This window comes from Salvelinus fontinalis, unplaced genomic scaffold (assembly GCF_029448725.1).
Source record: "Salvelinus fontinalis isolate EN_2023a unplaced genomic scaffold, ASM2944872v1 scaffold_0025, whole genome shotgun sequence".
Taxonomy (NCBI): domain Eukaryota; kingdom Metazoa; phylum Chordata; class Actinopteri; order Salmoniformes; family Salmonidae; genus Salvelinus; species Salvelinus fontinalis.
The window spans coordinates 144,473-171,592 of NW_026600234.1; the positions used below are offsets into that span (position 1 = coordinate 144,473).

Consider the following 27,120-nt stretch of genomic DNA (forward strand, 5'->3'; position numbering starts at 1 on the left):
TGGTTGCGTAAAAATATTTTACTGTAAAAGTTGTTAAATTGATAGATATTGTGACTCCCCCTTAACTCAAAAAGTGCAGAATAATGCCTGGAGGGTCACATTAGCATCATGTAACCCACTATTGCAAGTGCTGATATTGTTTAAATGTGAAATACAAGTCAAAAGATATCTGCCATACGTACACAAACAGAATTAGAATATTCTTCATGCATCTTGGATGGACCTGTAAACACACATAAAATAGGCAGAAATATCAACTATGAATATTGATGATGATTAGAAACTTCACTTTTTGTATTGTAAATGGTCCTGCATGACAAAAATATATATATATTTTTTAATGTTGCAAACAAGTAGGTCTCAGACATGGAAATTACATTTTGTTGGGGTCCAAGGTTACTTAAAGGATGATGTATCCTTAGCCCGTAGTTTTGCAATTAATTCAGGGGGCCCATCACAGATTATCTTTATATTTTGTCCAAATCTAATACGGTGTCCTAAAATACAAAATGGCTACCATAATACTGCAATATTTGACAGAGGTTAAATCTCCTGTAAATACGAATTGTGTACATCGCAACTACAACGTGTTACTGTAAATCAATCATATTCTGAATCCAATATGGCCGACATGATTACATTCAAACACCTTAGCCTGCATATAAGTAGCCCTTATTGTGTTTCTGTGTTATTCTGTCTTTAAAATGTTTCATAGGGCTCTTGGTATATCTAGGACTATGAGTGGCACTGTCATCGCCTCTGTTGGGTTTGAATACCTGAAGCCAAATAGCTTTTCAATACGTGTTCATATTTAAATCTCATTCACACACTTACAGCATGTCAACAATGTGCAATTCCACAACAATAATAAATCACGTTTTATTTGTCACATGCGCCAAATACAACAACTGTAGACCTTACAGTGAAATGCTGACTTACAATGCAGCTAACTTCTTTGGGCTGCAAGCCCGAAGCCGGGCACAATATGACAACAGCCACTTCAAGTGCAGGGCGCGAAATTCAAAATATATTTTTTTGAAATATTTAACTTTTACACATTAACAAGTCCAATACAGCATATGAAAGATAAACATCTTGTGAATCCAGCCAACATGTTCGATTTTTAAAATGTTTTACAGCGAAAACACCACATATATTTATGTTAGCTCACCACCAAATACAAAAAAGGACAGACATTTTTCACAGCACAGGTAGCATGCACAAAGCCAACCTAACTAACCAAGAACCAACCAAACTAACCAAGAAACAACTTCATCAGATGACAGTCTTATAACATGTTATACAATAAATCTATGTTTTGTTCGAAATACGAACCACCAAAATAATATAATTTTCATGAAATCACAAGTCCAATACAGCAAATGAAAGATAAACATCTTGTGAATCCAGCCATCATTTCCGATTTTTTAAATGTTTTACAGCGAAAACACAATATGTATTTCTATTAGCTAACCACAATAGCCAAAGACTCAACCGCATATTTTCACCATGTTTCCACCGCATAGGTAGCTTTCACAAAACCGACAAAATAGAGATAAAATGTATCACTAACCTTGAACAAATTCATCAGATAACAGTCTTATAACATCATGTTATACAATACAATTATGTTTTGTTTGAAAATGTGCATATTTATAGCTACAAATCCTGGTTATACATTGTGAATACGTAGCATCGATTCACCAGAATCTCCAGAGATATTTTGGACACTCACCTAATCTGACCAAAGAACTCATAATAGTCCCAATAAACGTTGAATAAACTGATAAAACTCGGTTGAAAAAACCTACTTTATGATGTTATTATCATATGTATCAAATAAAATCAGAGCCGGAGATATTCGCCGTGTAAACCGAACGCTTTTCAGAAGACAATGTCGAGCTCCCCGGCGCACCTTCGAAGACAAAGAAAATACCGGACCTGTCACTCCAAAAGCTCTTGTTCGGCCTCAGATCAAGCTAGACACCCCATTCCACCTTCCACTGCCTGTTGACATCTAGTGGAAGGCGTATGAAGTGCATGCATATTGATAAATAAAAGCCAGTTGAATAGGCAGGCCTTGAAACAGAGCCTCGTTTTCAGATTTTTCACTTCCTGTATGGAAGTTTGCTGCAAAATGAGTTCTGTTTTACTCACAGATATAATTCAAACAGTTTTAGAAACGTCTGAGTGTTTTCTATCCAATAGTAATAATAATATGCATATTGTACGATCTAGAAAAGAGTAAGAGGCTGTTTCATTTGGGCCCGATTTTTTCCAAAGTGAAAACAGCACCCCCCTATTGACAAGAAGTTGTTTAAAGACATCGTTACAGGAAGCTTGGCGAATGTCACACGTCACTACTTCACAGGAGAGGCATTTCGAACGTAAACATTTATTTTTGGCAGAAAGGCCATCTGGAACATGAACTTTAATGTGCCTTAATAGGTGAGTGATTACGGTAATCTATTACGGTAATCTATTGTATTTTATGAACATGTAGTTCACTTCTTCTTCCTCCAAACACGGCGGAGTTTAGACCAAAAAGCTCTCTTCTTACTGGTTGGTAGGTGATAAAATACTTATGTCATGCAATAAAATGCAAATTAATTACTTAAAAATCATACAATGTGATTTTCTGGATTTTTGTTTTAGATTCCGTCTCTCACAGTTGAAGTGTACCTATGATAAAAATTACAGACCTCTACATGCTTTGTAAGTAGGAAAACCTGCAAAATCGGCAGTGTATCAAATACTTGTTCTCCCCACTGTATGTGTACATGTCTAGACGATAGAGACCCCTCCACTTAGCTAGATGAACACACTTACAGCATATCAAGGATCATTTTCTCAAGGATCATTTTCTCAAAAGTTGATCAACTTTCAAAGCAGACCTCCTTTTGCATTGTTCCTCAACTGCAGTGTATGTTATACCATTTTCTCTACTTTTATCCAATGTAAAAAAAAATGTTTTTATAAATTTTGCTACATCGGACCGAATCGAGCCGGTCTGTCACAAAGGAGTAGTCTAGTGTGTTATAAACAAAAAGGTTTGATACATTTCACTGATGTAAATCATTATAATGTTTATGATGAGAGCCAGACTCTGATCCCTTTAATCTTAAGGCTTTTTTTCCCATTTGTGACAAAGAGTCTTTTTAAAATTTGAAATCACCAACCGTAGACTTTTTTTTTTTTTTTACCCAATATTTTCACATGAACTGTATATCTTCATCAATCCGGTAGCCTAAGCTACAAAATATAATGTTCTGTCTATGTGAACTAATTTATTGTAAATCCTAAAGGACAGCTACATGATTTAATGAAAAGCAGGAAATAGACTAAACAGTTTACATTCTTTAACTTAAACAAAAGACCCAAAACAGAAACTGGTAATATGACACAGCTTCACAGGTTTTCCCACCGAACTGGCCAACAAGGAAACTGGATGACGACGTGGTTGAGCAAAAAGGTTTTGTTAAACAAAAAGACAATAAAAACAGAGCTTGATAAGTCGTCTCTGGAATGTGATGGATCTGTGATGGATTCATAAAAATCCTCCATTAAAGATCCAATTTCAAATCAAAAAATTGAATTCAAGATCTATTTGATGTAGCAACACACTTAAAAAACAATAAAATAAAAACAAGCACAGCAAAAAAAATACATAAAAATATAAAACAAAAAAGGTGCGTCATTGATTAAATGCTTAAAAGGCTGCTTTGACAAAGATGGTGGATAAATTAATAAGAAGTCACAAGCCGTTTACCATTGAAAGAATTTTCACAGTTCCGGTCCACGTAAGAAGGTGGATCTCCCATAGATGCCAATCAGATAGCAGCTGGTTCTGGTCTCCTTGTATATGAACCAGAAAGTGAGATGTCTCGCTTCCTCTTCCATCTCTGCTGGAGCGAGGCACTTACAGTGCATTCGGAAAGTATTCAGACCCCTTCACTTTCATCCCATTTTGTTATGTTAAAAGCCTTATTATACAATGGATTACATTGTTTTTTCCCCTCATCAATCTACACACAATACCCTATAATGACATCACAATACCCCATAATGCAAAGCAAAAACAAGTTGTTAGAAATGTTCGCAAATGTATTACAAAAAAAACAGAAATATCACATTTACATAAGAATTCAGACTCTTTACTTAGTACTTTGTTGAAGCACCTTTGGCAGTGATTACAGCCTCTAGTCTTCTTGGGTTTGATGCTACAAGCTTGGCACACCTGTATTTGGGGAGTTTCTCCCATTCTTCTCTGCAGATACTCTCAAGCTCTGTCAGGTTGAATGGGGAGCGTCGCTGCACAGCTATTTTCAGGTCTCTCAAGAGATGTTTGATCGGGTTCAAGTTCGGGCTCTGGCTGGGCCACTCAAGAACATTCAGAAACTTGTCCCGAAGCCAGTCCTGCATTGTCTTGGCTGTGTGTTTAGGGTCGTTGTCCTGTTGGAAGGTGAATCTTCACCCCAGTCTAAGGTCCTGAGTGCTCTGGAGCAGGTTTTCACCAAGGATCTCTCTGTACTTTGCTCCGTTCATCTTTCCTTCAATCCTGACTAGTCTCCCAGTCCCTGCCGCTGAAAAAACATCCCCAAACATCCACCGTAGGGATGGTGCCAGGTTTCCTCCAGACGTGACACTTGGCATTCAGGCCAAAGAGTTCAATCTTGGTTTCATCAGACCAGAGAATCTTGTTCTGAGAGTCCTTTAGGTGCCTTCTGGCAAACTCCAAGCGGGCGGTCATGTGCCTTTTACTGAGGAGTGGCTTCCGTCTGGCTTCCCGTTCTCCCATCTCGACAGAGGAACTCTGGAGCTCTTTCAGAGTGACCATCGGGTCACCTCTCGGATCAAAGCCCTTCTCCTCCGATTGCTCAGTATGGCCAAGCGGCCAGCTCTAGGAAGAGTCTTGGTGGTTCCAAACTTCTTCAATTTAAGAATGATGGAGGTCACTGTGTTCTTGGGGACCTTCAATGCTGTAGACATTTTTTGGTACCCTTCCACAGATCTGTGCCTCGACACAATCCTGTCTCAGAGCTCTACGGACAATTCCTTCAACCTCATGGCTTGGTTTTTGCTCTGACATGCACTGTCAACTGTGGGACCTTATATAGACAGGTGTGTGCCTTTCCAAATCATGTCCAATCAATTGAATTTACTACAGGTGGATTCCAATCAAGTTGTAGAAACATCTCAAGGATGATCAATGGAAACAGGATGTACCTGAGCTCAATTTCAAGTCTCATAGCAAATGGTCAGGTCTTTCTATTTGAAATGTATTATAATTTTGAGAGAGCGAAGATTGCGACAGTGCATGACTATCTGGGTAGAGGATGAGGGGTTAGGGTTGGAGGAAAGGAGACAGAAAAGGAAACAAAATAGTGATCAGAGTCCTGGAGGGGGGTTACAGTTTTTGCTAAAATTTCAAAAAACCTGTTTTCACTTTGTCATTATGGTGTACAGGGTGTAGATTCTCATAATTTAATCCATTTTAGAATAAGGCAGTAAAGTAACAAAATGTGGAAACAGAGAAGTGGTCTGAATACATTGTTTTACAGTAAATATATTAAGTAAATTTGAGATAAAAAATGTTTGTATCGACTCATCGTAAAGACGTAAACATTTTTTTTAATACTAATTCTGCTAATTAGAAGCTATTTGCTGTGAGGCTGGCTCTCTGTCTGTGTTGAAAGAGTCTGGCAGACAAAGCTTGTTGAAGTCCCTACTCTAGCGACAGGGACACTGGATTAGTGCGCGTTGAAAGTAGCTTTATCTTCAAAGCAAGTTTATCTGGTTATGATTGAACCTGATGTTATAGTGGACAAGCTAACTAATACTATTTTTACATAAGGCGCAGGCTTAGACAAGGTCTATGTCTTGAAAAAAATGACAGCAGGCTAGATTTACTAAATGAACTGGTTTATTCTAACTCAAACCCTATGTAAATGCCTTTGCTTCTGGGTATGTTGTTTTATGGAGAGACGACAGGCAGGGATGAGACGGCGTGACAGGAACCTCTGACCTGGATGTAGTACATCACCATCTAGACAGACTGACAGGAACCTCTGGATGTAATACATCACCATCCAGACAGACTGACAGGAACCTCTGACCTGGATGTAATACATCACCATCCAGACAGACTGACAGGAACCTCTGACCTGGATGTAATACATCACCATCCAGACTGACTGACAGGAACCTCTGGATGTAATACATCACCATCCAGACAGACTGACAGGAACCTCTGACCTGGATGTAATACATCACCATCCAGACAGACTGACAGGAACCTCTGGATGTAATACATCACCATCTAGACAGACTGACAGGAACCTCTGACCTGGATGTATTACATCACCATCTAGACAGACTGACAGGAACCTCTGGATGTAATACATCGCCATCCAGACAGACTGACAGGAACCTCTGACCTGGATGTAATACATCACCATCCAGACAGACTGACAGGAACCTCTGGATGTAATACATCACCATCCTCTGGGATTTTGTGCTGTTTCGCCACCATCTCTCTACAACACACTCCTCCTCTAGCCATTACCTGTGTAATACATCACCATCTCTCTACAACACTCCTCCTCTAGCCATTACCTGTGTAATACATCACCATCTCTCTACAACACACTCCTCCTCTAGCCATTACCTGTGTAATACATCACCATCTCTCTACAACACACTCCTCCTCTAGCCATTACCTGTGTAATACATCACCATCTCTCTACAACACACTCCTCCTCTAGCCATTACATGTGTAATACATCACCATCTCTCTACAACACAGTCCTCCTCTAGCCATTACCTGTGTAATACATCACCATCTCTCTACAACACACTCCTCCTCTAGCCATTACCTGTGTAATACATCACCATCTCTCTACAACACACTCCTCCTCTAGCCATTACCTGTGTAATACATCACCATCTCTCTACAACACACTCCTCCTCTAGCCATTACCTGTGTAATACATCACCATCTCTCTACAACACACTCCTCCTCTAGCCATTACCTGTGTAATACATCACCATCTCTCTACAACACACTCCTCCTCTAGCCATTACCTGTGTAATACATCACCATCTCTCTACAACACACTCCTCCTCTAGCCATTACCTGTGTAATACATCACCATCTCTCTACAACACACTCCTCCTCTAGCCATTATCTGTGTAATACATCACCATCTCTCTACAACACACTCCTCCTCTAGCCATTACCTGTGTAATACATCACCATCTCTCTACAACACACTCCTCCTCTAGCCATTACCTGTGTAATACATCACCATCTCTCTACAACACACTCCTCCTCTAGCCATTACCTGTGTAATACATCACCATCTCTCTACAACACACTCCTCCTCTAGCCATTACCTGTGTAATACATCACCATCTCTCTACAACACACTCCTCCTCTAGCCATTACCTGTGTAATACATCACCATCTCTCTACAACACACTCCTCCTCTAGCCATTACCTGTGTAATACATCACCATCTCTCTACAACACACTCCTCCTCTAGCCATTATCTGTGTAATACATCACCATCTCTCTACAACACAGTCCTCCTCTAGCCATTACCTGTGTAATACATCACCATCTCTCTACAACACAGTCCTCCTCTAGCCATTACCTGTGTAATACATCACCGTCTCTCTACAACACACTCCTCCTCTAGCCATTACCTGTGTAATACATCACCATCTCTCTACAACACAGTCCTCCTCTAGCCATTACCTGTGTAATACATCACCATCTCTCTACAACACAGTCGTCCTCTAGCCATTACCTGTGTAATACATCACCATCTCTCTACAACATTATTTCATCCTCTGTAAATAAACTCATTCTCAGACTCGGGAGCTGCTCGGTAAATTCAGCCATTTTGTGGAAGTTCCAAAATGTTCTCTCCTGTCAGTGACGCAACAATGTCAATATGGGGATCTACAGTTACAGTTAGCTGGTGTTTCCATTCCCCTTTAAGACATGAAGGTCAGTCAATACGGAACATTTCAAGAACTTTGAACGTTTCTTCAAGTGCAGTCGCAAAAACAATCGAGCACTATGATAAAACTGTCTCTCATGAGGACCGCCACAGGAAAGGAAGAGCCAGCGTTACCTCTGCTGCAGAGGATACGTTCATTAGAGGTAACTGCACGTCAGATTGCAGCCCAAATAAATGCTTCACAGAGTTCAAGTAACAGACACATCTCAACATCAACTGTTCAGAGGAGACTGTGTTAATCAGGCCTTCATGGTCAAATTGCTGCAAAGAAACCACTACTAAAGGACACCAATAAGAATACGAGACTTACTTGGGCCAAGAAACATGAGCAATGGACATTAGACCGGTGGAAATCTGTCCTTTGGTCTGATTGGTCCAAATTTGAGATTTTTGGTTCCAACTGCCGTGTCTTTGTGAGACGCAGAATAGGTGAACGGATGATCTCCGCCTGTGTGGTTCCCACTGTGAAGCATGGAGGAGGAGGTGTGATGGTGTGGGGGTGCTTTGCTGGTGACACCGTCTGTGATTTATTTAGAATTCATGGCACACTTAACCTGTATGGTGACCACAGCATTCTGCAGTGACATGCCATCCCATCTGGTTTGGGCTTAGTGGGACAATATTTTTTTTTTCAACAGGACAATGACCCAAAACACACCTCCAGGCTGTGTAAGGGCTATTTGACCAAGAAGGAGAGTGATGGAGAGCTGCATCAGATGACCTGGCCTCCACAATCCCCCGACCTCAACCCAATTGAGATGGTTTGGAATGAGTTGGACCGCAGAGTGAAGGAAAAGCAACCAACAAGTGCTCAGCATATGTGGGAACTCCTTCAAGACTGTTGGAAAAGCATTCCAGGTGAAGCTGGTTGAGAGAATGACAAGATTTTGCAAAGCTGTCATCAAGGCAAAGGGTGGCTACTTTGAAGAATCTCAAATATATCATATATTTTGTTTTTTTTAAACACTTTTTTGGTTACTACATGATTCCATATGGGTTATTTCATAGTTGTAATGTCTTCACTATTATTCTACAATGTAGAAAATAGTAAAAATAAACTAAAACCTTTAATGAGTAGGTGTGTCCAAACTTTTGACTGGTACTGTATGTACTTCTTAAATATGTTTAAAAAAAAATGTTTTTCACAAAAGTATTGCAGTGGACCTTTCATCGGCCTGTAACTACTTCCCACAGCTATGCCTTACAGATAATTATATGTGGGGGTTACAGAGATGAGGTAGTCATTCAAAAATCATATTAATCAGTATTATTGCACACAGAGTGAATCAATGCAACTCATTATGTGACTTGTTAAGCAAATGTATTAAAACTAGCCATTGAATACTTATTGAGTCAAGACATTTCAGCTTTAAATTTTTTATTAATTTGTAAACATTTTAAAAAAAAAACATAATTCCACTTCAATTTTAAACACAATTTTGGAGAAAGTCAAGGGGTGTGAACACTTTCTGAAGGCACTGTGAATATACCAAGTAAATCTGCAAGATATATTTTCTTATATCGACTTGCATTTTAATACGTTTCTATACTAATTCTGCTAATTAGAAGCTAATTGCTGTGAGGCTTGCTCTCTGTCTGTGTTGAAAGAGTCTACATTGAAATCCCACTGAACATAGCCTGGTCCCAGATCTGTATCTCATCTAGCCTCATCTAGCCTGGTCCCAGATCTGTATCTCATCTAGCCTGGTCCCAGATCTGTATCTCATCTAGCCTGGTCCCAGATCTGTATCTCATCTAGCCTCATCTAGCCTGGTCCCAGATCTGTATCTCATCTAGCCTCATCTAGCCTGGTCCCAGATCTGTTGGTGTTATTTCCTATTCCATTGCTGTCCTTATTTGGTACGACAATGAGTGACAACTAGCTGGCATGATAGCACAAACAGACTGTCAGTCAGGCTAAATAGAACAAGTTTGTCACTACTGAACAGTCAGACAGTCAGTCAGGCAGGCAGGCCGTCAGACAGTCAGTCAGACAGTCAGTCAGTCAGACAGTCAGTCAGGCAGGCGGGCCGTCAGGCAGGCCATCAGTCAGTCAGTCAGGCAGGGCGTCAGTCAGTCAGTCTCTTCTCCCAACAAGCTCTCACGGTCTCACTGCAGAATTAGACATTTATCCACGTCCTCCATATTACACATTTCAGAGTTGCTCCAAATGTACATTTTCAAAGTTAAGGGTTAAGTTTAGTCACTCATTCCGAATGATTAAGGTAAAAGGTTAAGGTTTGGGATAGGGTTAAGGTTTGGAATAGGGTTAAGGTTTGGGATAGGGTTAAGGTTTGGGATAGGATTAAGGTTTGGGATAGGGTTAAGGTTTGGGATAGGGTTAAGGTTTGGGACAGGGTTAAGGTTTGGGATAGGGTTAAGGTTTGGGATAGGGTTAAGGTTTGGGACAGGGTTAAGGTTTGGGATAGGGTTAAGGTTTGGGATAGGGTTAAGGTTTGGGATAGGATTAAGGTTTGGGATAGGGTTAAGGTTTGGGATAGGGTTAAGGTTTGGGATAGGGTTAAGGTTTGGGATAGGGTTAAGGTTTGGGATAGGGTTAAGGTTTGGGATAGGGTTAAGGTTTGGGACAGGGTTAAGGTTTGGGATAGGGTTAAGGTTTGGGACAGGGTTAAGGTTTGGGATAGGGTTAAGGTTTGGGATAGGGTTAAGGTTTGGGATAGGGTTAAGGTTTGGGATAGGGTTAAGGTTTGGGATAGGATTAAGGTTAAGGTTTGGGATAGGATTAAGGTTTGGGATAGGGTTAAGGTTTGGGATAGGGTTAAGGTTTGGGATAGGGTTAAGGTTTGGGATAGGGTTAAGGTTTGGGATAGGATTAAGGTTAAGGTTTGGGATAGGGTTAAGGTTTGGGATAGGGTTAAGGTTAAGGTTTGGGATAGGGTTAAGGTTTGGGATAGGGTTAAGGTTTGGGATAGGGTTAAGGTTTGGGACAGGGTTAAGGTTTGGGATAGGGTTAAGGTTTGGGATAGGATTAAGGTTAAGGTTTGGGATAGGATTAAGGTTTGGGATAGGGTTAAGGTTTGGGACAGGGTTAAGGTTTGGGATAGGGTTAAGGTTTGGGATAGGATTAAGGTTAAGGTTTGGGATAGGATTAAGGTTTGGGATAGGGTTAAGGTTTGGGATAGGGTTAAGGTTTGGGATAGGATTAAGGTTAAGGTTTGGGATAGGGTTAAGGTTTGGGATAGGGTTAAGGTTTGGGATAGGGTTAAGGTTTGGGATAGGGTTAAGGTTTGGGATAGGGTTAAGGTTTGGGATAGGATTAAGGTTTGGGATAGGGTTAAGGTTTGGGATAGGGTTAAGGTTTGGGATAGGGTTAAGGTTTGGGATAGGGTTAAGGTTTGGGATAGGATTAAGGTTAAGGTTTGGGATAGGGTTAAGGTTTGGGATAGGGTTAAGGTTTGGGATAGGGTTAAGGTTTGGGATAGGGTTAAGGTTTGGGATAGGGTTAAGGTTTGGGATAGGGTTAAGGTTTGGGATAGGGTTAAGGTTTGGGATAGGATTAAGGTTTGGGATAGGGTTAAGGTTTGGGATAGGGTTAAGGTTTGGGATAGGGTTAAGGTTTGGGATAGGGTTAAGGTTTGGGATAGGATTAAGGTTAAGGTTTGGGATAGGATTAAGGTTTGGGATAGGGTTAAGGTTTGGGATAGGGTTAAGGTTTGGGATAGGGTTAAATCCCTCCTCCCTTCCAAAACAAACCAACCATTGGCTGATATGGGATTACGCCTATCCAGCACCTCTTTCCACAACGCCTCAAAACCCAAGCCTTGCTGGTAATATCGCTCACCGTTGCACCTAGTCGCCAGTTTTGAAAGCGTTTCCCAATGTCATCAGGACATGCATAGATGTCCAATTTCGACGTCAATGTGTTGGGTCTCTTTAATTAAACCCCTAAAGGTCTAAGGGCCCGGGGCTTGGGCTTCTTCTATTCTAACATATGGAATTGTTTTAATATGGTCATGTGGAATTGTTTTAAGATGGTCATACCAATGATCATTAGGCTATTTTAATTTTAGGACCACTGTAAATATATTTAAAAAAATAATCATAACTAACAATTATTTGATGAAATATTGAATTTGTCCTTACTGCTATTCGCCCATTAAACCGATTTGAATAACAGATTCATACAGCAAAACAACCTGTTGAGATGCTAAAGGCGGACGTTGGTATATCGGACGAGGCCCGTGAAGCTTGCGTGGGTCGTAGAGCCAATCGGAGAACACCATCGTGTTGGTGAGACTCTCATCTTTCCATAAAAGATCCTATTGGTTCGCACGCCAAACCGTTGGGACGCTACAGATGATTTCCTGGTCTGAGAGACTCTACTGTAGCCCTGCCACCTTTCACCACAGATGCGTGACATCGGCTGATGTGGTGGATTGAGACTCATGCAACCCCCCCCCCCCCAAAAAAAATTAAAATAAACATATGTCTTTCTTAAACAGACAGATTTTGTTTATTATGTTCATTTGATTTTGGCTGGGGGCACAGACATCAACTTGAGGTTTAAACACTGTGTTGAAACAGACCAGAGGCAGTCAGTCATTCGCCAAACAACACTCTATTCCTTATGTAGTGAAATACATGTGCATCAGAGGCCTATTGGTCCGTTATGACCTCTGTAGGGAACAATTTGGGCCACATCCAAGGAGGAACAGAACAGTCATCAGGAGCACATCGGAATGAACGACTTGGTCTTCTTGACCTAGGCCTACTGCCGCTAACGTATACCTGTAGGTGACAACGTGAGATGCCAAGTCCTGAGACAGACTGACCCGCCAGTCTAGCTAGACTCCATCAACGACAAGGCAACAAGCAGCAACGCCGAGGCCATGGAACTAGAGGTTTATCTGGCCTCTGTACGTCTCTCTGAATAACAGTGTCTGCCGCTAAATGACTACAAGGGAAAACATGTACATTTTTGGAGGTCTATACACGATGACGATACAGTTGTAAGGATAAGACATCAGGCCACCTCTTCAGTGCTGCTTGTACCGAGAGCGGCATCATTTCAGGGACATCACATCGTTGCTTAGCAATTTCATAATATTCATATTTTTTTTTATAATGTTCATAGGTGTGGGTGCAAGCGAGAAGCTGGCTTAGTGTGTGTATACGTATGTGTGTGTGCCTCTTTATGTGTGTGTGCGCCGCTATGTGTGTGTGTGTGTGTGTGTGTGTGTGTGTGTGTGTGTGTGTGTGTGTGTGTGTGTGTGTGTGTGTGTGTGTGTGTGTGTGTGTGTGTGTGTGTGTGTGTGTGTGTGTGCGCGCGCTGAAGTCAGCCAGCCAGGCGGTAGGCAGGGCTAGGGGAGCAGCTAGCGAGAACCGCAGCGTATTTGGGGTTCAGAGGTCAGTGGTGGATTTGAAGGTCAGGTCCTGGATACGGCTGGTGTTACAGCTCTTACAGAGGACATGGCCGTCCAGAGGGTAACAGCCCTGGTTGTCCCCTTCAGAGAGCAGAGAGCCACAGTCCTGAAGAGAGAGAGAGAGACACACAGGCGCACACACACACACACACACACACACACACACACACACACACACACACACACACACACACACACACACACACACACACACACACACACACAGTCACAGAAACACACACACAGACACAGACACACACACGATATTGTTACACACACCTGTGCATCTCACACACAAGGATACTGGTCTACACACAGGCACGCACACACAAACACAAAGTCCCGATACACATGAACAAAGACATCAGTGTTTTGTGAGTCTGTGTGCATGGCTTGGCTAGGATGCACACAGGGAACGAAGCTATTTTCAGCTAGCAGAGGGGAGACCATAAAGGTGACCAGAGTAGATGGCTGGAAATAGATCCCGCCTCAATGCTTTATCAAACATTCTACATGTAGGTGAGGACTTTATCATACATTATACATGGAGGTGAGGACTTTATCATACATTATACATGGAGGTGAGGACTATCATACATGGAGGTGAGGACTATCATACATTATACATGGAGGTGAGGACTATCATACATTATACATGGAGGTGAGGACTTTATCATACATGGAGGTGAGGACTATCATACATTATACATGGAGGTGAGGACTATCATTCATTATACATGGAGGTGAGGACTATCATACATTATACATGGAGGTGAGGACTATCATACATTATACATGGAGGTGAGGACTATCATACATGGAGGTGAGGACTATCATACATGGAGGTGAGGACTATCATACATGGAGGTGAGGACTTTATCATACATTATACATGGAGGTGAGGACTATCATACATTATACATGGAGGTGAGGACTATCATACAATATACATGGAGGTGAGGACTATCATACATGGAGGTGAGGACTATCATACATTATACATGGAGGTGAGGACTTTATCATACATTATACATGGAGGTGAGGACTATCATACATTATACATGGAGGTGAGGACTATCATACATTATACATGGAGGTGAGGACTATCATACATTATACATGGAGGTGAGGACTATCATACATTATACATGGAGGTGAGGACTATCATACATTATACATGGAGGTGAGGACTTTATCATACATTATACATGGAGGTGAGGACTATCATACATTATACATGGAGGTGAGGACTATCATACATTATACATGGAGGTGAGGACTATCATACATTATACATGGAGGTGAGGACTATCATACATTATACATGGAGGTGAGGACTATCATACATTATACATGGAGGTGAGGACAATCATACATTATACATGGAGGTGAGGACTTTATCATACATTATACATGGAGGTGAGGACTTTATCATACATTATACATGGAGGGGAGGACTATCATACATTATACATGGAGGTGAGGACTATCATACATTATACATGGAGGTGAGGACTATCATTCATTATACATGGAGGTGAGGACTATCATTCATGGAGGTGAGGACTTTATCATACATTATACATGGAGGTGAGGACTATCATACATTATACATGGAGGTGAGGACTATCATACATTATACATGGAGGTGAGGACTATCATACATTATACATGGAGGTGAGGACTATCATTCATTATACATGGAGGTGAGGACTATTATACATGGAGGTGAGGACTATCATACATTATACATGGAGGTGAGGACTATCATACATTATACATGGAGGTGAGGACTATCATACATGGAGGTGAGGACTATCATACATTATACATGGAGGTGAGGACTATTATACATGGAGGTGAGGACTATCATACATTATACATGGAGGTGAGGACTATCATACATTATACATGGAGGTGAGGACTATCATACATTATACATGGAGGTGAGGACTATCATACATTATACATGGAGGTGAGGACTTTATCATACATTATACATGGATGTGAGGACTTTATCATACATTATACATGGAGGTGAGGACTATCATACATTATACATGGAGGTGAGGACTATCATACATGGAGGTGAGGACTATCATACATTATACATGGAGGTGAGGACTTTATCATACATTATACATGGAGGTGAGGACTTTATCATACATTATACATGGAGGTGAGGACTTTATCATACATTATACATGGAGGTGAGGACTTTATCATACATTATACATGGAGGGGAGGACTATCATACATTATACATGGAGGTGAGGACTATCATACATTATACATGGAGGTGAGGACTATCATTCATTATACATGGAGGTGAGGACTATCATACATTATACATGGAGGTGAGGACTATCATACATTATACATGGAGGTGAGGACTATCATACATTATACATGGAGGTGAGGACTATCATACATGGAGGTGAGGACTATCATACATTATACATGGAGGTGAGGACAATCATACATGGAGGTGAGGACTATCATACAATATACATGGAGGTGAGGACTATCATACATGGAGGTGAGGACTATCATACAATATACATGGAGGTGAGGACTATCATACATGGAGGTGAGGACTATCATACATTATACATGGAGGTGAGGACTATCATACATGGAGGTGAGGACTATCATACATTATACATGGAGGTGAGGACTATCATTCATTATACATGGAGGTGAGGACTATCATACATGGAGGTGAGGACTATCATACATTATACATGGAGGTGAGGACTATCATACATTATACATGGAGGTGAGGACTATCATACATTATACATGGAGGTGAGGACTATCATACATGGAGGTGAGGAATATCATACATTATACATGGAGGTGAGGACTATCATACATTATACATGGAGGTGAGGACTATCATACATGGAGGTGAGGACTTTATCATACATTATACATGGAGGTGAGGACTATCATACATGGAGGTGAGGACTATCATACATTATACATGGAGGTGAGGACTATCATACATTATACATGGAGGTGAGGACTATCATACATTATACATGGAGGGGAGGACTATCATACATTATACATGGAGGTGAGGACTATCATACATTATACATGGAGGTGAGGACTTTATCATACATTATACATGGAGGTGAGGACTTTATCATACATTATACATGGAGGTGAGGACTATCATACATTATACATGGAGGTGAGGACTATCATACATTATACATGGGGGTGAGGACTATCATTCATTATACATGGAGGTGAGGACTATCATAGACATACTGACATAGAGTACAGAAAAGAAAAATACAAACACACCTCACAGAGGTAACACTGTATAGTAGATACACACCTCACAGAGGTAACACTGTAGATACACACCTCACAGAGATAACACTGTATAGTAGATACACACCTCACAGAGGTAACACTGTATAGTAGATACACACCTCACAGAGATAACACTGTATATTAGATACACACCTCACAGAGGTAACACTGTATAGTAGATACACACCTCACAGAGGTAACACTGTATAGTAGATATACACCTCACAGAGGTAACACTGTAGATACACACCTCACAGAGGTAACACTGTATAGTAGATACACACCTCACAGAGATAACACTGTATAGTAGATACACACCTCACAGAGATAACACTGTATAGTAGATACACACCTCACAGAGATAACACTGTATAGTAGATACACACCTCACAGAGGTAACACTGTAGATACACACCTCACAGAGGTAACACTGTATAGTAGATACACACCTCACAGAGATAACACTGTATAGTAGATACACACCTCACAGAGATAACACTGTATAGTAGATACACACCTCACAGAGATAACACTGTATAGTAGATACACACCTCACAGAGATAACACTGTATAGTAGATACACACCTCACAGAGGTAACACTGTATAGTAGATACACACCTCACAGAGATAACACTGTATAGTAGATACACACCTCACAGAGATAACACTGTATAGTAGATACACACCTCACAGAGGTAACACTGTATAGTAGATACACACCTCACAGAGATAACACTGTATAGTAGATACACACCTCACAGAGGTAACACTGTAGATACACACCTCACAGAGATAACACTGTATAGTAGATACACACCTCACAGAGGTAACACTGTATAGTAGATACACACCTCACAGAGGTAGCACTGTATAGTAGATACACACCTCACAGAGGTAACACTGTATAGTAGATACACACCTCACAGAGGTAACACTGTATAGTAGATACACACCTCACAGAGGTAACACTGTATAGTAGATACACACCTCACAGAGATAACACTGTAGATACACACCTCACAGAGGTAACACTGTATAGTAGATACACACCTCACAGAGGTAACACTGTATAGTAGATACACACCTCACAGAGGTAACACTGTATAGTAGATACACACCTCACAGAGATAACACTGTAGATACACACCTCACAGAGGTAACACTGTATAGTAAATACACACCTCACAGAGATAACACTGTATAGTAGATACACACCTCACAGAGGTAACACTGTATAGTAGATACACACCTCACAGAGATAACACTGTATAGTAGATACACACCTCACAGAGATAACACTGTATAGTAGATACACACCTCACAGAGATAACACTGTAGATACACACCTCACAGAGGTAACACTGTATAGTAAATACACACCTCACAGAGATAACACTGTATAGTAGATACACACCTCACAGAGATAACACTGTGTAGTAGATATACACCTCACAGAGATAACACTGTATAGTAGATACACACCTCACAGAGGAAACACTGTATAGTAGATACACACATCACAGAGATAACACTGTATAGTAGATACACACCTCACAGAGATAACACTGTAGATACACACCTCACAGAGGTAACACTGTATAGTAAATACACACCTCACAGAGGTAACACTGTATAGTAGATACACACCTCACAGAGATAACACTGTATAGTAGATACACACCTCACAGAGATAACACTGTATAGTAGATACACACCTCACAGAGATAACACTGTAGATACACACCTCACAGAGGTAACACTGTATAGTAAATACACACCTCACAGAGATAACACTGTATAGTAGATACACACCTCACAGAGATAACACTGTGTAGTAGATATACACCTCACAGAGATAACACTGTATAGTAGATACACACCTCACAGAGGAAACACTGTATAGTAGATACACACATCACAGAGATAACACTGTATAGTAGATACACACCTCACAGAGATAACACTGTATAGTAGATACACACCTCACAGAGGTAACACTGTATAGTAGATACACACCTCACAGAGGTAACACTGTATAGTAGATACACACCTCACAGAGGTAACACTGTATAGTAGATACACACCTCACAGAGATAACACTGTAGATACACACCTCACAGAGGTAACACTGTATAGTAGATACACACCTCACAGAGGTAACACTGTATAGTAGATACACACCTCACAGAGGTAACACAGTATAGTAGATACACACCTCACAGAGATAACACTGTATAGTAGATACACACCTCACAGAGGTAACACTGTATATACACACCTCACAGAGATAACACTGTATAGTAGATACACACCTCACAGAGGTAACACTGTAGATACACACCTCACAGAGGTAACACTGTATAGTAGATACACACCTCACAGAGGAAACACTGTATAGTAGATACACACCTCACAGAGGTAACACTGTAGATACACACCTCACAGAGGTAACACTGTAGATATACACCTCACAGAGGTAACACTGTATAGTAGATACACACCTCACAGAGGTAACACTGTAGATACACACCTCACAGAGGTAACACTGTAGATACACACCTCACAGAGGTAACACTGTATAGTAGATACACACCTCACAGAGGTAACACTGTAGATACGCACCTCACAGAGATAACACTGTATAGTAGATACACACCTCACAGAGGTAACACTGTATAGTAGATACACACCTCACAGAGGTAACACTGTATAGTAGATACACACCTCACAGAGATAACACTGTATAGTAGATACACACCTCACAGAGATAACACAGTATAGTAGATATACACCTCACAGAGGTAACACTGTATAGTAGATACACACCTCACAGAGATAACACAGTATAGTAGATACACACCTCACAGAGGTAACACTGTATAGTAGATACACACCTCACAGAGGTAACACTGTAGATACACACCTCACAGAGATAACACTGTAGATACACACCTCACAGAGGTAACACTGTATAGTAGATACACACCTCACAGAGATAACACTGTATAGTAGATACACACCTCACAGAGGTAACACTGTATAGTAGATACACACCTCACAGAGGTAACACTGTATAGTAGATACACACCTCACAGAGGTAACACTGTATAGTAGATACACACCTCACAGAGGTAACACTGTATAGTAGATACACACCTCACAGAGGTAACACTGTATAGTAGATACACACCTCACAGAGGTAACACTGTATAGTAGATACACACCTCACAGAGATAACACTGTATAGTAGATACACACCTCACAGAGGTAACACTGTAGATACACACCTCACAGAGGTAACACTGTATAGTAGATACACACCTCACAGAGGTAACACTGTATAGTAGATACACACCTCACAGAGGTAACACTGTAGATACACACCTCACAGAGATAACACTGTATAGTAGATACACACCTCACAGAGGTAACATTATAGATACACACCTCACAGAGGTAACATTATAGATACACACCTCACAGAGGTAACACTGTATAGTAGATACACACCTCACAGAGGTAACACTGTAGATACACACCTCACAGAGGTAACACTGTATAGTAGATACACACCTCACAGAGGTAACACTGTATAGTAGATACACACCTCACAGAGGTAACACTGTATAGTAGATACATACCTCACAGAGGTAACACTGTATAGTAGATACACACCTCACAGAGATAACATTATAGATACACACCTCACAGAGGTAACACTGTATAGTAGATACACACCTCACAGAGGTAACACTGTATAGTAGATACACACCTCACAGAGGTAACACTGTATATACACACCTCACAGAGATAACACTGTATAGTAGATACACACCTCACAGAGGTAACACTGTATAGTAGATACACACCTCACAGAGGTAACACTGTATAGTAGATACACACCTCACAGAGGTAACACTGTATAGTAGATACACACCTCACAGAGATAACACTGTATAGTAGATACACACCTCATAGAGGTAACACTGTATAGTAGATACACACCTCACAGAGATAACACTGTATAGTAGATACACACCTCACAGAGATAACACTGTATAGTAGATACACACCTCACAGAGGTAACACTGTATAGTAGATACACACCTCACAGAGGTAACACTGTATAGTAGATACACACCTCACAGATATAACACTGTATAGTAGATACACACCTCACAGAGGTAACACTGTATAGTAGATACACACCTCATAGAGGTAACACTGTATAGTAGATACACACCTCACAGAGATAACACTGTATAGTAGATACATACCTCACAGAGATAACACTGTATAGTAGATACACACCTCACAGAGGTAACACTGTATAGTAGATATACACCTCACAGAGATAACACTGTATAGTAGATACACACCTCACAGAGGTAACACTGTATAGTAGATACACACCTCACATAGATAACACTGTATAGTAGATACACACCTCACAGAGATAACACTGTATAGTAGATACACACCTCACAGAGATAACACTGTATAGTAGATACACACCTCACAGAGGTAACACTGTATAGTAGATACACACCTCACAGAGGTAACACTGTATAGTAGATACACACCTCACAGAGGTAACACTGTAGATACACACCTCACAGAGATAACACTGTATAGTAGATACACACCTCACAGAGATAACACTGTATAGTAGATACACACCTCACAGAGGTAACACTGTATAGTAGATACACACCTCACAGAGATAACACTGTATAGTAGATACACACCTCACAGAGGTAACATTATAGATACACACCTCACAGAGATAACACTGTATAGTAGATACACACCTCACAGAGGTAACACTGTATAGTAGATACACACCTAACAGAGGTAACACTGTATAGTAGATACAGACCTCACAGAGGTAACACTGTAGATATACACCTCACAGAGGTAACACTGTATAGTAGATGTACACCTCACATAGGTAACACTGTAGATACACACCTCACAGAGGTAACACTGTATAGTAGATACACACCTCACAGAGGTAACACTGTATAGTAGATACACACCTCACAGAGATAGCACTGTATGGTAGATACACACCTCACAGAGGTAACACTGTAGATATACACCTCACAGAGGTAACACTGTATAGTAGATACACACCTCACAGAGGTAACACCGTATAGTAGATACACACCTCACAGAGATAACACTGTATAGTAGATACACACCTCACAGAGGTAACACTGTAGATACACACCTCACAGAGGTAACACTGTATAGTAGATACACACCTCACAGAGATAACACTGTATAGTAGATACACACCTCAAAGAGATAACACTGTAATGTAGATACACACCTCACAGAGGTAACACTGTATAGTAGATACACACCTCACAGAGATAACACTGTATAGTAGATACACACCTCACAGAGGTAACACTGTATAGTAGATACACACCTCACAGAGGTAACACTGTATAGTTGATACACACCTCACAGAGATAACACTGTATAGTAGATACACACCTCAAAGAGGTAACACTGTAGATACACACCTCACAGAGGTAACACTGTATAGTAGATACACACCTCACAGAGGTAACACTGTATAGTAGATACACACCTCACAGAGGTAACACTGTATAGTAGATACACACCTCACAGAGATAACACTGTATAGTAGATGCACACCTCACAGAGATAACACTGTATAGTAGATACACACCTCACAGAGTTAACACTGTATAGTAGATACACACCTCACAGAGATAACACTGTATAGTAGATACACACCTCACAGAGGTAACACTGTAGATACACACCTCACAGAGATAACACTGTAGATACACACCCTTACAGAGGTAACACTGTATAGTAGATACACACCTCACAGAGATAACACTGTATAGTAGATACACACCTCAGAGGTAACACTGTATAGTATATACACACCTCACAGAGATAACACTGTATAGTAGATACACACCTCACAGAGATAACACTGTATAGTAGATACACACCTCACAGAGGTAACACTGTATAGTAGATACACACCTCACAGAGGTAACACTGTATAGTAGATACACACCTCACAGAGGTAACACTGTAGATACACACCTCACAGACATAACACTGTATAGTAGATACACACCTCAGAGGTAACACTGTATAGTATATACACACCTCACAGAGATAACACTGTATAGTAGATACACACCTCACAGAGATAACACTGTATAGTAGATACACACCTCACAGAGGTAACACTGTATAGTAGATGCACACCTCACAGAGATAACACTGTATAGTAGATACACACCTCACAGAGGTAACACTGTATAGTAGATACACACCTCAGAGATAACACTGTATAGTAGATACACACCTCACAGAGGTAACACTGTATAGTAGATACACACCTCACAGAGGTAACACTGTATAGTAGATACACACCTCACAGAGATAACACTGTATAGTAGATACACACCTCACAGAGGTAACACTGTATAGTAGATACACACCTCACAGAGATAACACTGTATAGTAGATACACACCTCACAGAGATAACACTGTATAGTAGATACACACCTCACAGAGATAACACTGTATAGTAGATACACACCTCACAGAGGTAACACTGTATAGTAGATACACACCTCACAGAGGTAACACTGTATAGTAGATACACACCTCACAGAGGTAACACTGTAGATACACACCTCACAGACATAACACTGTATAGTAGATACACACCTCACAGAGATAACACTGTATAGTAGATACACACCTCACAGAGATAACATTATAGATACACACCTCACAGAGATAACACTGTATAGTAGATACACACCTCACAGAGATAACACTGTATAGTAGATACACACCTCACAGAGATAACACTGTATAGAAGATACACACCTCACAGAGATAACACTGTATAGTAGATACACACCTCACAGAGGTAACATTATAGATACACACCTCACAGAGATAACACTGTATAGTAGATACACACCTCACAGAGGTAACACTGTATAGTAGATACACACCTAACAGAGGTAACACTGTATAGTAGATACACACCTCACATAGGTAACACTGTAGATATACACCTCACAGAGGTAACACTGTATAGTAGATGTACACCTCACATAGGTAACACTGTAGATACACACCTCACAGAGGTAACACTGTATAGTAGATACACACCTCACAGAGGTAACACTGTATAGTAGATACACACCTCACAGAGATAACACTGTATAGTAGATACACACCTCACAGAGGTAACACTGTAGATATACACCTCACAGAGGTAACACTGTATAGTAGATACACACCTCACAGAGGTAACACTGTATAGTAGATACACACCTCACAGAGATAACACTGTATAGTAGATACACATCTCACAGAGGTAACACTGTAGATACACACCTCACAGAGGTAACACTGTATAGTAGATACACACCTCACAGAGATAACACTGTATAGTAGATACACACCTCACAGAGATAACACTGTAATGTAGATACACACCTCACAGAGGTAACACTGTATAGTAGATACACACCTCACAGAGGTAACACTGTATAGTAGATACACACCTCACAGAGATAACACTGTATAGTAGATACACACCTCACAGAGATAACACTGTATAGTAGATACACACCTCACAGAGGTAACACTGTATAGTAGATACACACCTCACAGAGGTAACACTGTATAGTAGATACACACCTCACAGAGATAACACTGTATAGTAGATACACACCTCACAGAGGTAACACTGTAGATACACACCTCACAGAGGTAACACTGTATAGTAGATACACACCTCACAGAGGTAACACTGTATAGTAGATACACACCTCACAGAGGTAACACTGTATAGTAGATACACACCTCACAGAGATAACACTGTATAGTAGATACACACCTCACAGAGATAACACTGTATAGTAGATACACACCTCACAGAGGTAACACTGTATAGTAGATACACACCTCACAGAGGTAACACTGTAGATACACACCTCACAGAGATAACACTGTATAGTAGATACACACCTCACAGAGTTAACACTGTATAGTAGATACACACCTCACAGAGATAACACTGTATAGTAGATACACACCTCACAGAGGTAACACTGTAGATACACACCTCACAGAGATACCACTGTATAGTAGATACACACCTCACAGAGATAACACTGTAGATACACACCTCACAGAGATAACACTGTAGATACACACCTCACAGAGGTAACACTGTATAGTAGATACACACCTCACAGAGATAACAGTGTATAGTAGATACACACCTCAGAGGTAACACTGTATAGTAGATACACACCTCACAGAGATAACACTGTATAGTAGATACACACCTCACAGAGGTAACACTGTATAGTAGATACACACCTCAGAGATAACACTGTATAGTAGATACACACCTCACAGAGGTAACACTGTATAGTAGATACACACCTCACAGAGGTAACACTGTATAGTAGATACACACCTCACAGAGATAACACTGTATAGTAGATACACACCTCACAGAGGTAACACTGTATAGTAGATACACACCTCAGAGATAACACTGTATAGTAGATACACACCTCACAGAGATAACACTGTATAGTAGATACACACCTCACAGAGGTAACACTGTATAGTAGATACACACCTCACAGAGGTAACACTGTATAGTAGATACACACCTCACAGAGATAACACTGTAGATATACACCTCACAGAGGTAACACTGTATAGTAGATACACACCTCACAGAGATAACATTATAGATACACACCTCACAGAGGTAACACTGTATAGCAGATACACACCTCACAGAGGTAACACTGTATAGTAGATACACACCTCACAGAGGTAACACTGTATATACACACCTCACAGAGATAACACTGTATAGTAGATACACACCTCACAGAGGTACCACTCTATAGTAGATACACACCTCACAGAGGTAACACTGTATAGTAGATACACACCTCACAGAGATAACATTATAGATACACACCTCACAGAGTTAACACTGTATAGTAGATACACACCTCACAGAGGTAACACTGTATAGTAGATACACACCTCACAGAGGTAACACTGTATAGTAGATACACACCTCACAGAGATAACATTATAGATACACACCTCACAGAGGTAACACTGTATAGTAGATACACACCTCACAGAGGTAACACTGTATATACACACCTCACAGAGATAACACTGTATAGTAGATACACACCTCACAGAGGTAACACTGTATAGTAGATACACACCTCACAGAGGTAACACTGTATAGTAGATACACACCTCACAGAGGTAACATTATAGATACACACCTCACAGAGGTAACACTGTATAGTAGACATACACCTCACAGAGATAACACTGTATAGTAGATACACACCTCACAGAGGTAACACTGTATAGTAGATACACACCTCACAGAGGTAACACTGTATAGTAGATACACACCTCACAGAGGTAACACTGTAGATATACACCTCACAGAGGTAACACTGTATAGTAGATACACACCTCACAGAGGTAACACTGTATAGTAGATACACACCTCACAGAGGTAACACTGTATAGTAGATACACACCTCACAGAGGTAACACTGTATAGTAGATACACACCTCACAGAGGTAACACTGTATAGTAGATACACACCTCACAGAGGTAACACTGTATAGTAGATACACACCTCACAGAGGTAACACTGTATAGTAGATACACACCTCACAGAGGTAACACTGTATAGTAGATACACACCTCACAGAGATAACACTGTAGATATACACCTCACAGAGATAACACTGTATAGTAGATACACACCTCACAGAGGTAACACTGTATAGTAGATACACACCTCACAGAGATAACACTGTATAGTAGATACACACCTCACAGAGATAACACTGTATAGTAGATACACACCTCACAGAGATAACACTGTATAGTAGATACACACCTCACAGAGGTAACACTGTATAGTAGATACACACCTCACAGAGGTAACACTGTATAGTAGATACACACCTCACAGAGGTAACACTGTAGATACAAACCTCACAGAGGTAACACTGTATAGTAGATACACACCTCACAGAGGTAAAACTGTATAGTAGATACACACCTCACAGAGGTAACACTGTATAGTAGATACACACCTCACAGAGATAACACTGTATAGTATATACACACCTCACAGAGGTAACACTGTATAGTAGATATACACCTCACAGAGGTAACACTGTATAGTAGATACACACCTCACAGAGGTAACACTGTATATACACACCTCACAGAGATAACACTGTATAGTAGATATACACCTCACAGAGGTAACACTGTATAGT

At 40.6% G+C, this 27,120-nt stretch overlaps 1 protein-coding gene across 5 annotated transcripts in view; it reads right to left on the reverse strand.

Moving 5' to 3' along the window:
* Positions 1-12,474: 12,474 nt before the first annotated feature.
* LOC129842243 (lipoma-preferred partner homolog) overlaps positions 12,475-27,120 on the reverse strand; it is a 650,654-nt gene continuing 636,008 nt past the window's right edge. For all 5 annotated transcript variants that reach the window (XM_055910714.1, XM_055910711.1, XM_055910715.1 and 2 more), the window contains one exon: positions 12,475-13,517. In XM_055910714.1, coding sequence (XP_055766689.1) covers positions 13,389-13,517 — 129 coding nt within the window. In that variant the 3' untranslated portion in view covers positions 12,475-13,388. The remainder of the gene's footprint in view (positions 13,518-27,120) is intronic.